The sequence below is a fragment of the Amblyomma mixtum genome, chromosome 2, assembly GCF_055824585.1.
Source record: "Amblyomma mixtum isolate Tamu chromosome 2, ASM5582458v1, whole genome shotgun sequence".
Lineage (NCBI taxonomy): Eukaryota > Metazoa > Arthropoda > Arachnida > Ixodida > Ixodidae > Amblyomma > Amblyomma mixtum.
The window spans coordinates 7,593,661-7,608,766 of NC_143013.1; the positions used below are offsets into that span (position 1 = coordinate 7,593,661).

The 15,106-nt window shown below is 44.0% G+C and overlaps 1 protein-coding gene across 7 annotated transcripts in view; it reads left to right on the top strand.

Annotated features, from left to right (window-relative positions):
* Magi (membrane associated guanylate kinase, WW and PDZ domain containing protein magi) overlaps positions 1 to 11,305 on the top strand; it is a 48,241-nt gene extending 36,936 nt beyond the window's left edge. For 5 of the 7 annotated variants that reach the window (XR_016288653.1, XR_016288654.1, XR_016288655.1 and 2 more), the window contains 4 exons: positions 3,148 to 3,351; positions 4,475 to 4,616; positions 6,347 to 6,558; positions 7,763 to 11,305. Coding sequence is in view for 2 of the 7 variants with exons in the window: in XM_089570357.1 (XP_089426483.1) it covers positions 3,148 to 3,351; positions 4,475 to 4,616; positions 6,347 to 6,489 (489 nt within the window). In the remaining 5 variants the exon portion in view is untranslated. Of the gene's footprint in view, positions 1 to 2,317; positions 2,416 to 3,147; positions 3,352 to 4,474; positions 4,617 to 6,346; positions 6,559 to 7,762 lie in introns of those variants that run through there. The other 2 variants (XM_089570357.1, XM_089570358.1) reach the window with 2 other exon arrangements.
* The last annotated feature ends 3,801 nt before the right edge of the window (positions 11,306 to 15,106 follow it).

Here is a 15,106-nt window from a genome sequence, read left to right on the forward strand (position 1 = left end):
CACAAATTGTACTACACCTTCCCACAGCTAAGAAACTCTGTATTTCACCCGCCGCTTCGCACCTCACGACGACTTTTTAACTCTTTAAGTCTGCAGCGCATACACAGCTCCACAAACTCATTTAATAAATCTTTTTTACCTAGCTCCATTACACTGTGGAATGACTTACCCGATTTCATAGTTAATGAAACAGAACCCATTAAATTCAGGCAGTTATTATCATCACATTTCAAGGGCTGAGTTATTTTGTCGTGTTTTTGAGTGTGTGCATGTGTTTTTTTTTTGTTTTTTTTTTCTTATCTCAAGTTGTTCTTGAGCTGCTGTGTCTTTATCATGTTAATATTTTGATAATGTTAATGTTGACCATGTATCCTGTACTTTGTATTTCTTGTTGATTTTACTGACCACTGATTATGAAACGACCTTTCCCCCCCCCCCCCCTTATGTAATGCCCTAAGCCAAGGGCCCTTAAGGGTAAATAAATGATGATGATGATGATGAAAAGAAAGGCTGCTTCAGGGGCAGATATCACCATTGGTGGCTTATTATAGGCACGTTACAGGCTAATAAGCAAAGTTAGGCTGAGGTTTAGTTTGAGATGAGCACCTAGGAACGAACAGCATGACACAGTCAGCATGGCAGTAAACGCCAGATGTGAATGAAAAAGTAAATGCCAGCCATGCAGGCAATAAGCTCATCTTAAAGGGGCTGCGAAACACTGCCTGGGGGTATACCGGCTATACTTCAGGTGGGTTCTTTATGTCACACAGGTGCTGACTTAAAAAGAATTACAGGAATCGATGCACAGGAACGGGAGTTATTCAGTGAAGAAATTTCAAAATACAAGGAAACAAAACGCTGCCCTCAACTCCATTTTGGCGGGGCTTCCCACTCCTATTTCGCTCTCCCAATGACGGCACCTGGCGCAACCAATCAAAACAGCCAGCCAGAGCTCGTCGCGGAAGTTTGTGCTCCATGGTGGCCTGCTCTCTGTAACTCGTTCTTGCTGAGACTGGCAGCGTTGTTTCCATGCCAGGGCGCCCCTGGTGGTGTATTTTTATTTTACTTGCTTTGCAGGGCTTTTATCTAAGACAAACAAGTTGTTTTTGTTGATCTAATATAAAACGCAGACAGGTGACAAAATGTGTCTCTGTTTATCCACACTATTTGCAGTATATTTATTGTTTGTCCGATCATCAAGCTCGCGCCAGGTGATGTCATATCCGCTGCTAAAAACCCGCCACTGTGTGGCGACACCATCAGAGCCATGAAGTTGTTTTTGGGAGGACATTAAAATATCTAAAAACAGAATATACGCGGTATTACCGACGCTAATAGCACCATTATAACTCACTGTATGCAATCAACAGGCAAAACAGTTAACTAAGATTGTGTTTCTGGGCCCCTTTAAGGGGGGACACTGGTCTTGAAAAAAAAATTTTTATTAATGAAGTCACAGTTATGAAATCCTCAGCGAATATGTATTTTTGTGTGTTGATTCTAAATATGTCATTTAATTTCATGTAAAACAATTCCTTGAGCACTTATGCACTTTTTATGCGAGTATTTTGCGGAGAGTTTTGAAGAAAATTTGCTGTGGGAAACTCGCTGAAATGTATGCCATTATGTTCTCTTGACACCAAGGAATACAATAAGGGTGAAATTGTCTTCCTGCCTATATAGAATTTAAGTTATAGAGTTTTGAAGTTGTCGCTACAGAAATGAGAAGGAAAGTGTGTATTCCTGTTTCTGAAGTGGTATCTTCAGTACCCTATTAGTCGAGTTCTATGAGAGCCAGGATTATAATTTTACCCTTATTGTATTCCTTGGTGTCAAGAGAACCCAATGGCATACATTTCAGCGAGTTTCCTGCAGCAAATTTTCTTCAAAACTCTCTGCAAAATACTCGCATAAAAAGTGCATAAGTGCTCAAGGAATTGTTTAACATGAAATTAAATGACATATTTAGAATCAGCACACAAAAATACATATTCGCTGAAGATTTCGTAACTGTGACTTCATTAATAAAAATTTTCTCTTCAAGACCAGTGTCCCCCCTTAAGTGTATTCAGCTCTGTTCTTCTGGTGTGCCTTTTCTTTTTCTTGGAGGCCCATGCTTCACATAGCCGTTTAAAGTGGGTAGAAGATGCATTTGGCAGGCACTTTCTTTCATTTCATCATTGCTTCTTCTCTTCCCATTTCTTCCACCTTCTTTTTTTTCCTTGTCTCTCTCTCTCTTCCTCCTCCAACCTCTGGCCTGGCTTGTTCTTTTGCCCCATCATCTTCACTGCTGCTGCTGTCGCCACCACCGCCACAGAGTCCGTGCACTCCTGTGCCCAACTTGGCTGCCACCAACGCACCTTTCTGGTACCAGACGCTTCCTCCTCCGGGTGGGGACCACGCTTCTCTGGCGAGGTCTGCACCTGCTCTCTGTCTCTCACTTCCCTCTCTAGCCTCATGCCTTTTTTTTTTTGTTCCTCGTTTCGAATGGATTAATGGCCTTCCTATTATATTTTTCGTGCATTAATTTGAACTTGAAAGGTACAGAAAAGATACTTAGACTATACAGGCTTAGAATTAAAGGGGAGGGGGCGGTTTAACGCTCGTGGTGTTAGCGGGACCGAAATGTCATTTTTAATAAACCAGGCTCACCTTATAATTTAACGTGTTGAGACAAAGGCATACTATATCATATTTACTTAATCTTGGTTGATGTCATAATGGTCAGCCCCCGATTTTGGGGGCCTACCTCTATAAAGGCGGTCGCATTACATCTGGGTAAATGCAGTATTTTTCAATAAAAAGGCTAATTGCCATTCCATTTCTAGGAGAGAGAACAGCATGAAAAAATATTTTTATCTGGGTTTCGCTGCATATGGTGGTGGCCCATCCTATTCTTCTGGGACAAAGCAAACGTACCATCGCCAGGTTTTGGGAAAGTATAGCATTTTGCAGAACATGCCACCCATATGCCTTTCCTGTGGGAAGACCAAGCTTGAATTGTGGGAATGGTTTAGCTCTGAAGAGGTATTACTGATCGGCCTCCAGTGGTGACACGATGTTTCATAAACCCTGTAGTGTGGCGGGTGACAACTTGTCGTGTGCTCTGACCTCCCTCCTTTGTCGGGTGCACACCGTGGCGTGCAGGGGGAGGAGGTGGCCCGTGGCTCCGAGCCCCCTGGTGGCAGCGGCGGTGCCGGCGGCGATGGCGAGTACCACAGCGTGGAGCTGCAGCGGGGGGTGCGGGGCTTTGGATTCAGCATCCGGGGGGGCCGAGAGTTTCACAGCATGCCCCTTTTCGTGCTGAGGATAGCCGACCAGGGCCCTGCACAGCTCTCGGGCAAGCTGCAGGTGGGTGGTGGAGGAGATGGACGGCAACCTCACCCCTCCTTTGACACCCAGTTTCGCACACCTCACAGAGGCTCATTCTATGAGTGCGAGGGTGTGTGAGGAAGGTTGTGACTGACATGTTTGGTGACGCTTACGAGTGCTGGCAGGTTTCAGTAGGCTTATGAAACCAACACAACTTTAACATGCATGTAAGTGTGATTGAAAACTGGCCTGAGCACAGAGAAGAAATGTCTTTTCTCATAACCACAAGCAAAGTTGCCACTTAGTATTGCTAGTGGTCTTTTTGGACCAGCTAAAAAAGAAAAACTAGCCTGCTGGTGTTTATGCATCGATGACGATAGTGTGAAGAAAGCAGACTGCAGCAAGAAAAATTTCATATCCTGTTTTGATTGCACCAAGGGGGGGATCTGCAAAAGCCCGCCAATAAAGTTTGCATAAATTGAAGAGAGCTTTGTGTGAATGACTGGGCTCAGGTGCATTCATTGAGAGTTAGTAAAAAAGACGCACACTTGCCACTGTAATATAGTACTTTCTCTGGGTGTAAACCGTGCTTTTGTGAGGTTAGAGTTGTAACAAAGAGCAAAAATAGGCTAACTCATGAAGTTTTGTAGGCATGTGATATCGACATAACAGGAAATGGGTGCATCATGGATGCATCGTGGATGCTTCGAGTGTGTTTACAGTGATGAAGAGGTGCAGTTTCTTGTTGCCCCGTTATTTCAGGAGGCTTTTGCGAATTCCAGTGCTTCTTGTGCACGCAAATTGTTTAATAGGGACTATGAAGATTGTGCAACTTTCTTGTGCCTACGAAGTTGCTTTATTCATGTAATGTTACCAATAGGAGTGACGTTAATCGCAATAGTGAGGTGAACTTCAGGAATGGTTACTGCATATTTAGAGTTGTTTAATATGCTGCAATATGTAAGTGCAGGTTTAACGTTCATCCATTTTAGAGGAAGCTTCTACAGCTTTGAGATGTGAGTATGCAAAAATCAGATAACCAAGTCCTGTGCTAGTTCAAAACTAGAGAACCATCCTCCCGAAGAAATTCTTTTAGGTCTGCGAGTGAGTGATGAGATGCCTGGCAGGTCACTGACCGACAGCACCCTCTGTTGGTGAACAGGTTGGGGACCAGATTCTGGAGGTGAATGGCATCAACACGAAGAACATGACGCACGCCGAAGCCATCAACATCATCCGACAGGGGGGCAACACTGTGAGGCTGCTGGTCAAGCGGACACGCAAGGTGCCCTCGCCACTTGTCGGTGAGTGGCTCCCTTGGTCAAGGTATTGAAGCATGGATTACAGATTATGGCTGAAACAAGTGTGTGGGGCATATCAGATGCCTCTTCTGCTCTGCTGATTTCCTGCTCTGCACAGATTCATTATCATTCATAAGGCATGTGTCATGCTACAACAGATAGGACCTCTGAACCTGCCACGGTGATGCAGTGGCTTTGGCATTTGGCTGCTGAATGAAGGTGTAACTCAGAAATGCCTGTGTGCTGTGCAATTTCGGTGAACATTATAGAACCCCTGGCGGTCAAAATTAATCCGGTGCCTTCCACTATGGCATTTCTCATAGACCATGTGCTGCTTTGGGACACCAAACCCTGCATGCAAACCCTGCATGCATGTTTTAATGTCTGTCCTTAATGTTAATGCTAGTACATTGCTGTGGTAGTAAACGCAAGTGGAACATCAACAAATCAATCTGTTTGTCTATTCAGTAACAATGAGGCTTGGCAGTTATAAATTCCACGAAACGAAGTTCATTATCATGAATGGAAACAATAAAAGTTGTGTCCGTGGCCTGTGGATAGTTGTTTTGATGTTTAAACCTCAGGAAAATACATGCCATGAGTGCAAGCTGCCTCTGTGATGGCACATTCCGTCATCTGAGGTGCTCTGTTTACTGCGGCTTTTGTTCTCTCTCATGCTTCCTCTGGGTGGTTGTGTCGTGTACGTATCCCCCAGCCTTGGGAGAGGCAACCAGAGAAAAAATAATGCCTCTGCTCCAGAGCGTAGGAAAAATTTGAGACTAAAATTTTTTCATAATATATGCCATTCTAAAACTGGAATACCTAAAGACCAATACATAAAGCCCCCATCTTATGTATCACAAAAGCATGACCACTCTTTCAAAGCCTGTGAACTTTCTTTCAGAGGTGCTGTTTTGCCTTATTCTTATTTTGCGCATACGGTAAGATACTGGAATGCTTTACCACCACATACTGTTTCAGTGACAGCAAATTTTACCATGTTTTGTGCATGTGATTTCGCATGTGATTTCTGTTTCTATCTGTCCCCCCTGCTGTAATGCCTGAACAGGCAATGCAGGTAACAAATAAATAAATAAATAAGAATTGCAGTGGGTGTGGTAATGCCCATTGTTCAGACCGCAGGCATCCTGTGTAACGTGATTGGTTTTGAAGTGCTTTCATCTAGCAGGAGGAAATGTTGTAAGTATGAAACTATTGCATGCAGTGTTTTACAGGCTTTGAGGAGCAAATGAAATTAAGTCAAAGCAGCAGTGATACTGTCTACTACAGTAGCTTGCTTAAATTATTATGGGTACAGCGGCTTGAAAAAAAGAAAGAGAGAGAAGACTTGCCAAGTCAGGAGCCAGCTGTGTTAGCCAAGACTCTCCATCCTGCTCTCAGGGAAAGAACTTTCCTCTATAGATAGTGCCTCTTAAGCTTATAATTTTCTCCTCTTTTTTTTTTTTGTGACACATGTATTAATTTCATGTGTTGCGTTAAAATGCTTTTATTACTAGTAGGGGCTCGACCTGTGCAGTCTTGTTTCTCTCTCAATTTTTTCTGAACTTTCTGTCCAGCTTGCTAAATACGGTGCTATTTGCCTAGTACGCAGGCGTCATTCGGGGAAAGTGCCTTCGACATCAACTCGGTGGTACAAATGGACCAGCAGTTCTTTTTTGCTTTGTGGAAACGCTCACGCGCGGCGTTGCCCTGTGCCTTTCCTGTTTTCCCAGTGGAGAGCCCGCCCTCCCTGCTGCACCCCGGCATGTCTGGTCTCCTGAACGGCCCCCTGAGCCAGAGCTCACCGCGCAGTTCCAGCCAGGTGAACTCACCGCCCCAGCAGAAGGACTGGTACAACTGGAACATGGACACGTGATTGGCGGGGAACCGGGGGAGAGCCTCTTCCCCACTGTGCGCAGGGTTCGTGACGGCTTCGTTGGCCTGGGTGAGAGCTGCTTCTCCCCAATTTCTCACATTACTCTAGGCTGGCTCAGTATGTGTGGCCGAGAGGAAGATGCCCTCAATTCCAAGCAAGAAAAAGACAAAGTGATTTTGTTCCTCATTGTATTTTTTACCGAGCACTACAAAAATGGTTTAACCGTTTTCTAGTATTCATTAATAAAAATAAAAAAAAATTATTAATCAGAAAGGTATGTTTCATTAAGTACCACGGCAGTATGCACTGACTGGCAGTCACATTCTCGTTTGGCAAAAATCAATTGGCATTGAGTCATGTTTGTAACTTAGGAAAGAGGAAAAAGTTGCATGGAGCCAGGCCTGATTGAGTGCTCAGTTTGATGCCTGTAGTTAGTGCAGTTCTTCCTTTGGGATGCTTTGATTGCCTTTGTTTTGTTTTTTTTTTTCTCTTTCTCAATTCTTATGACATCTGCAGTGGCAAGCACTTGCCTCAAGCGTCTGTCATTTGTCAGTGCCTTACTTCCGGTTGGAAACAGGTCTGAGCTAATGAGAAATATGAAAGCAGCAAGCTGAGACATCAGTGCATGAAATGTGGTTTACCAGACTTGCCAGTCTTTGTTACGGCCTTAAAAAGGCATGGGGTAGGAAAAAAGGGTGGATGAAGATGCAGTGAGGGAAATTTTCATGGCACTTCGCTCCTTTTCATTGCACACGGTGGGATTGCATCTGCCCTTTCAATACCTTCAGCCATTCTTTTTCTTTTTCTTTACATTTGTGTGACTAAACGTAACAGTAAGTTTTCAGTTGTAACAAAGTAGCGAGGGGAGTCAAAAACTGCTTTGCCGTTCGTTTTGCAAGTTTCACTTGGTGCCAAGGGTTTGAAGGTGGTGCCTCTCTATTGAATCCAAAGCATTGCAGTAGAACCACTAGTACAGCGATTGCTTCATTTTGTGGCATTGGGGTTTTCCGGAATATATTTACAAATTGATTGAAGGAACAGTTATTGTGCAACTACTCTACAAGTTCACAAATATGCTAATTGCCTGTGTGTGACATACTCTACACTTAACATATGCACAGAGCATGTGTAGGTCTACATATTCTCATGTGGATATGTAGGGGCATACACAGCACCTTATAATTAAAATATTTTACATTAGGTTTCTATTGATTTGTCCAGCTTGTAGTTTGATCTGCTGGTTAACACTTTTTTTGCTTGATCTTTTTTCCAGGTGCTTGCCACACCGTGTAAAGAGTCAATAAGCTGCGGTCATTTTCTGGACGTCCTTCTTCATATCGCTCCCATTCTGTCAATGAGTGTAGATTAGCTTTAGCGTACAGAGGCAGTTGTTGGGGTGACAGCCAGCCTAGCTGGCAGACTGAGCCGCGTTCTCAGGAGGACTCAACGTTTTCTGTTGTGTGGTGTATCGAGGGGCAGCCGCATTTGGCCAGCCTCTCTCTCTCCCTCTCTGTCCCTCGAGTTTGTGTGTGTGCGTGCGTGTTGTGTATATTGAGCCGAAGAGTATCTCACCTTGGAGTTTAAAAGTGCACAGTAATAGCATGTTGGACACAAGCACCCTTGTAGCGGCGCATGTCTGCTGCACATGATCTGCATCCAATGCACACATGGGGTCGACAGCACTGTGGAATCGCCGTTTTCTTTTTCTTTTTGGAGCAAACAGGTGCAGCAACACCCGTTCTGTTCTCAAATTTTCAATTTTTTTTTCTCATATGTGTTGCATTTAATGGTCGAATGTATAAGTTAACAGTAATGTAAATGTGCAGTTAGCGTGTGATCGTGCAGTGTGCATGCATTGTCTCTGATCCAAATGCCAATTTTTGTTGTGCTGTTTGCTTGGTCGCACATGCCTGTTTATCCATTCATGGATGACTGTGTACAGGGAAGTTGAGGAGCCAAAACGCATGCCTAAAGTTGACTGACGGCCACCCGCTGGATTAATTACTAGGGAGGACCGGTCAGTTGCGGGCAGATGCTTGTTGCTGCCTTACGATAGTGTCTGAACCGCTGCAGCAGCTGAAAAAGCGGCAGGAGTTCTTGTGGAGGCTGCTTCCAGGAATTTTTAGAGTGAGGAAAAAAAAAAAAGGAATTGTATCTTCGGTTTTGACAATAATGTTGTTTTACGCATTCACTGGCGTGCAGTTTACTTTGGCTGCACCAGTGGTGGTAGTGGAACAGAGGCAGCTCTTTGAACAGTTGTTGTGAACTAACTGTGTTTGCAAAAGCAGTATTTGCTGTCCAAAATTTGGTTCACCTCCCTCTCTGAGACAGCTGTAATTTGACCCTTGTGGTCAGAAAATTGTCTTCTGTTGTCACATAAAGGACAGTGTTATAATACTTGGGCACTGGTGTGGCAACAGGTGAAACAGTAGTGAACTGTTATTGCGAAAGGTATTGTTTTGCTTATTAGTGCCCAAGTTTTGTGTACTTGATGCTGTCGCTGACACAAATTTAATATGTGTCACAGCACTTGTTGCCACTGGTTTTACTAAATGTGGTTTAAGACTAGTGGTTGAAACGAATTTAAGGGGCCACAAGGCAGGTAATCATATCACATGACTGACGTCCAGTAAGACAGTTGGAAAGGAAACAGTGCTTGAAGTTTATATTAATTTTCTGGCTAGTACTGCGGGTTTAACATATCTAACGTCTTTTTTTGTTGTTGTTGTTGCTCGTTTTGCACAATGCACTGCTAGGGCTGAGCGTCTTTGACGAAAACTGCTCGAGGGAAGAAAAACTACTGCGCATGCGTTTTTAAGGTGCAGCTCATGCCTGTACTGTTTGTGTTTCTCTCGTTCTGACGCTGGAACTTTGTTTTGTGTGAGAAATTTGCTGCCTGTGCTGTGTGAGTATTGTGGAACAGCATTTTAAACATGCTGGAAGCCAGGGATATTTGTCAAGAGACGAGGCTCTGTGTTGAGCTTTTGCCTCGGGAACATGGTAAAGGGAGGCTGGATGTTCATTCTCATAAATTCCCAGAAATCAAGGCATTAAATTAATGCAACCATGAAATACCACTCGGAGCCCAAATGCAGGATTTAACACACCACTACTGTCAAATATTTAACAAGGGAAGAACAAAACGCATCTTGCATTGTAGTATGTACAAATATCTTTGCTTATTTATTAGAAGTCGTTCTGCTTTCACACTTTTAACATTTGCACGATGAATTTTTATTTGTCATACCATACGAGAGCACGTAGAACATTAACAGCATTGGCCAATCAATCTCATTCATGTAGTCCTCATTTCTCAGTGCATTTTACACCTACATTCCTGTGTGAAAATTCTATGAGATTTTTTCATCTTTGGGATTACCATCAGCTTGCATTTTTAACCATTCCATTCTAAAGTCCTCATTCTGGCTCCATTCCTCCTGGGCTGAAGGGCTGCCCCAAATTTGTTTTCCATTATATATCTGTTTTCAACAGTGACTGTGGGTGTGTATGGGATAAAATCACGCCTCTGTAGAAAGCTGTAGTTGATATCATGTATGATCAAGGCAGAAATAGGATTGGTTCGTTGCATTCGCTAAGAAAACTTGTTTGTGAGCTCTTATGTGAAAATCAGTGTAAAACATACAAAAAACTAAATCATAAATGGTTATGCAAGTGTAGTATAACATACACAAGATATTGGAGGTATTGCGTGCATGTTCCACCCTTCTACAGGGAGATGTGTGGTGGATAGTTTTTAATGATGGCACGCACATTAGCACAACAGCAAGCATTATTCCTGTGCTGCATTATGGAATTCAAGGAGTGAGCCATGACATTGCCCTCCCCCCCCCCCCCCCCCCCCCCCCCTTTCTTTTTTTTCTATGAGCTATGGTTCCAGTTGTTTCAGCTGAATGAATTTTGAAATTTTGAAACAGTTGGAGTGCATAGCTTTTAAATGGCATTGCACATTGCGCAAGCAGATAATGCTATCCTGCCATTGGTGGGCAGCTTTCAATTTTACACTTTGAAGGGCAGCTGATGAGCATGATGTTTGCAGAGACTGCTGGAAGAGCTTGAGCTTTGCATTAAGACACTTTTTGATCTTTGTAGGAAGCAGGCACAAACTCTCGAAGTTTACACTATTTTCCATTGTTGTTTGTTAGAGCAGCTTAACACTATACTATATATATACATAGCTACCTACTACTTGCTGCTTGACTACGACTGACAAAAAAAAATGTTTCTAACAAGTGCCTCTCGTGCATTTCTGCACAAAAACATTGCTGCCAACAGTAGCAGCTTGTTTGTCTTTGATGTACTGCAAGAAAAAAAAAGCAGCTGAGTAGGAAAACAAACATGCGATGGCTTTCGTGTGTTTTTTTTTAGACATTTTTTTCCCCACCCGATCTTGTTGTTCCTGGTGCATCTTCATTGATTCTTTGCCAACTTTTATTGATGTTGTGGTGCCAAAGGCCCTGAACTGGTTTTTGTCGTTCTGGGTCTTTGCATTGCTTTTAGTGTTCTCTCCTTCGTGGGATGTACCTTTTTGTACAAGCCTTGCGTGTGTGTCTGAAAGGACTGTGTAATTTAGCTAGTAAATACAAAAGTGTTATTATTGCTGTTTAAGATAGAGAAGAAAAAATAAGATTAGAAGTGTAAAAATGAAATGAAAATTGGCAGTTTGGGTACAGCGAGCTTTTGGTGCTCGAGGAGAGTTGGAGGGATCGGCCGCAAACATTTTCCGTTGCTGTGGCTCTTCTCTGTTTGACAGTGTGCCATCTATGACAGTCGGAGAAATAAATTTTATCTGCAGAGATGTAGTCACACTGTCTTTTTTTTTCCTTTTGCCAGTTATGCCACTAGTCTGGTCTACTATTCTGCTTCTCGTTGTGGTGGTCCTACGGTTCTAGCACTATGGTGACTGGGTGACAGTGGCGTTCCGCAACTAAGCATGAGTTAGCAGGTTCGATTTGTTGGTGCGGTGACAGCATTTTGGCAGACTCAAAGTAAAAAAAATACCAGTGTGCCGAGATTTAAATGAATATTAAAGGGGTAGTAACGGGATTTACAAGGAGAACAGCATGAGGAAAGCTAGCCAAAATGGCGGTCCGAGCTCCAGCCATGAAAGCAGCAATCTCCGCTGTGCACTGGCGGCCCATCTTCCTCTTTACAGTCGGCCCTGGCTGAAGGTGAAGTCATTCTGGCTAAAGTCCCTCCCTGGCGCTAACATTCTTAACTTTTTTTTGAAGCACCACCAATATTTGAAGCACGCTGCTACCTTTTTTCCCACTTCCACAAATGTTTTTCCGTTTTCGTTTTCCGGTTTTTGCCGGAAGCCCATTTTGTGTCTGCATGATTCGTGCATCTGTGCTTCGGCTCGCCTCTGCTCAGTGTACTTCAGCAGCCGAGCAAAGTTTGTATTATTCCGTTGCTACAATGTTTCTCGGTTTCTGGAGGCTTTTGTCCGCACTTTCTTCCAGTTGGTTGATAGATATAACGTCCCAAAGCAGCTCAGGCTATGAGGGACGCCGTAGTGGCAGGCTCCGGAAATTTCGACCGCCTGGGGTTCTTTAACGTGCACTGGGCAAAGCGGTGAGCTACTCTGCCCAGTAGGTCAGGTGATGTTGTAGACTCCTTTAGAAAATACAAAATGGGCAGCTCTTCCGTTCTAGACCAGAAGGCCAATACTATGAGAGACCCTTAGGATAGAAGGAAGTACGGGGGGCAGGGCAGGTTGGCGGTACTTTACCTAGGCAGCAGAAACGCTATGGAGGGGCTTTAATCCTGGCAAGTCAGGGAGACAACGCACATGGGCCATAGTACGGCTTTAGATGGGACACGTATAGTCTCACAGGTAGTCATTGTAGATGTGTTGCGGGTGTGACTGGGTCTGCAATGTGGCTTTTCACCGCTTTTTCTTTTCTACGGGCAAGAACCTTCCTCACCGCTCGATACTGTACTTCCTTACTAGCGTGACGAGTCTGAGTGCACCACTATTTCAGAAGTTTCCAAGCACACCAAGGAGTGCCATCAGCTCACTCAGTCATGTCCGATGAGCAGAGATGTCGAAAATTTCGCTTCGACACCATGCACACTCTTGACAGTTTTCTACCCAGCACCTCCACCAAGTTTCTCCACCAAGTTTTAACGGGATTTTGCATTCCTCTTTCACGGCAGCAAAACCAAATGTTTTGTTGCATGTTTTAGTGCGTAGCACTTCTAGCAGCAATCAAGTGCACCATCAGCACTGACTAAAAGCTTGGTAACTCAGTGTTTTAGTCGGCATTCCTGGTGCACTTGAGGCGTCCACCGACAAAGTGAACTAACTGTGTCCTTTTCCTTTTCTCAAAACCAAGGTAGGTTTTACACCACGAATAAGATAGACTGGGAATAAGACTGTCTTATTTGCTTCGTGCAAGCCACCCCTGCTCTCTCTCTCACTGTGAGCTTGAAGTGTGGGAGACTGAGAGGAAGGTGGCGACGCCGCCGCCTTGTTGGCGGAGCGGCCTCATAGAACGCTGGTGCACTTTGCGTCGCTTATGAAAGTATAGCCGGGGTAAGCAGTGCTAGCACACCTACTTTGCATTTGATTAACTACACAGATCGGCAGTAATTTTTTCGTTCTTTGGGATGGTGAATAAAGAGTAAGCATGGGTCGCCTCACTAAATCCGTGTGTGCCCTGCAAGTACTTTATAATTGAATTTTTTTGTCCTATATGGACTCCGTTCAGCAGCTGATCCATGGCTGTGATGTCGCAAGTATGTTCCAAATCACGAGGCACACCAGAACAGCAATAAAATAGCTGTTCCCACAGTGTCATTTCAGTTCAAGGGGCAGCCTAGCATAGGAGCTGGACAACATTAAAATGGTGAAGCAGCAACATGGGATAAGAATTTCAAGTGTAAATAATTTACCAGGTACAAGCAGATTCCATGTAGTGATTCATGTTTACTAATTTCCTGCATGTTGTCCTGAAATATGAACCTGCAACAAAAATTTGGTGCATGCCACTACGACATGCTTTGTAGTAGTCTGTGCAGCTTTTGTGTGTCAATCCATTTTTTTTTCTCATCCTTAAAGGGACACTGAGGAGAGCACTATTAATACTTTTTTTATAGCAAGATCCGATAGTTCGGCATGTCATGGCTTTGTTGCCACTTGGCCGGCAGTGAAAGATGCATTTATTTCTAAGAAATTTGGATTCGAAGTTGAAAAAGTTTTTCCCGACGCTCTGATTCAAAGTTGGGATTCGTCTATGACGACAGAGGACTAAGAGACGTGAAACATGACGTGCACATGACGTAACGCAGACTCCGTGATTTCTGGCTGCCAGCAGTGCGGCCTAGCAGCAGCCGAAAAGAAAGCTACCGCCGGCCGCACGTTGAAGGCATCTATCGGCTATTGCGGCCGTCGCTACAGTCGCTTCGATTACGTTTGCACTGGCGTTTTGCCAGCGTTACGATGGATCTCGTTCTCGAAGTCGTCAACGAAGTTCTCGCAAATAGACACCTTTAGCATACCGTGTACCTTGTTACCGCTAGCGGAATACCGGGAGCCCGCCTACCGCCGGAAAACAGGCGCTGATTTGTCCCGATGCTTCAGGAGCGCACATAGCAGCGGGCTCGTGGCGCCATCTGGCGACGTCAAGGAGATTTGCGCATGCATTGGCTGCGCCTCAGTGATGCATGGTTTTTCGGTTCCTGGTGTTGCTAGAACCATTCGTTCTAGCAACACTGCTTTGTTCTATGATCTCATCACGCTTGTACTTGCGAGTTTGGCCTGTGGCGGTGATACCTGTATTTTGGTTCTTGCTCTTTTCTACGTTACAAGAGCTTTGTTGCCAGTATGAGTGGCGTTTTTGTAATCAGGAGCTGGTATTCTGTCGATACAAGCCAACTTCAATTTCTCCTCAGTGTCCCTTTAAAAAGGGACTCTAAAGGGAAATACTAAATGATGCTAGGCCAATAGGTTAATGTCATTTGATAGCAAATACTGTCGTTTGTACTGATTAAATCTTTGAGAATGCAGATTGCATAAACATCAAGAACATGTTGCCATATCCCTCACAGTTTCTTCCAACTGCGCCTGATGAATTAATTCATCGGCCATGATTGTTTCGTCACTTTCGATGGGCAATTAGCACGGAGAATGAATCTAAGAGTGTGAAGAGTTTCGTAATCAAAACGATGAATAACAGAAAGATGGCACAGACACGAGCACAGAGTGCTTGGCCTGCATGTAGCCCCTGTAGGCAGCAAGTTCAAAACTGGCAGTTCTCGACAGCATTCGCGCTCAAAAGCAATGCCTCTGATTACACATAACATAATGAACTCTTCTCAAATTTGGGGGACCGTGAATGTTAGAGGATATCGGAAATCTCTAGTGGTTTTCAGAGTAATGCAGCCCCTTCCACACAGAAAGAACGTGGTTCAGTTCCTGAGGAATCTGCCTGTCCATTTAGTCTTGCTTAGTTTACTGTTTTCCTTTAGTGTGACTTTTCAAGTTAGCATGCTTGCTTGAAGAGCATTTTGGGCATTTTTTTTTTTATTTCATATGACTTTTTTCACTGGAAAAATTGGAGCTCAAATTTAACAAGGCCTGTCAAAGCTGTGGCTT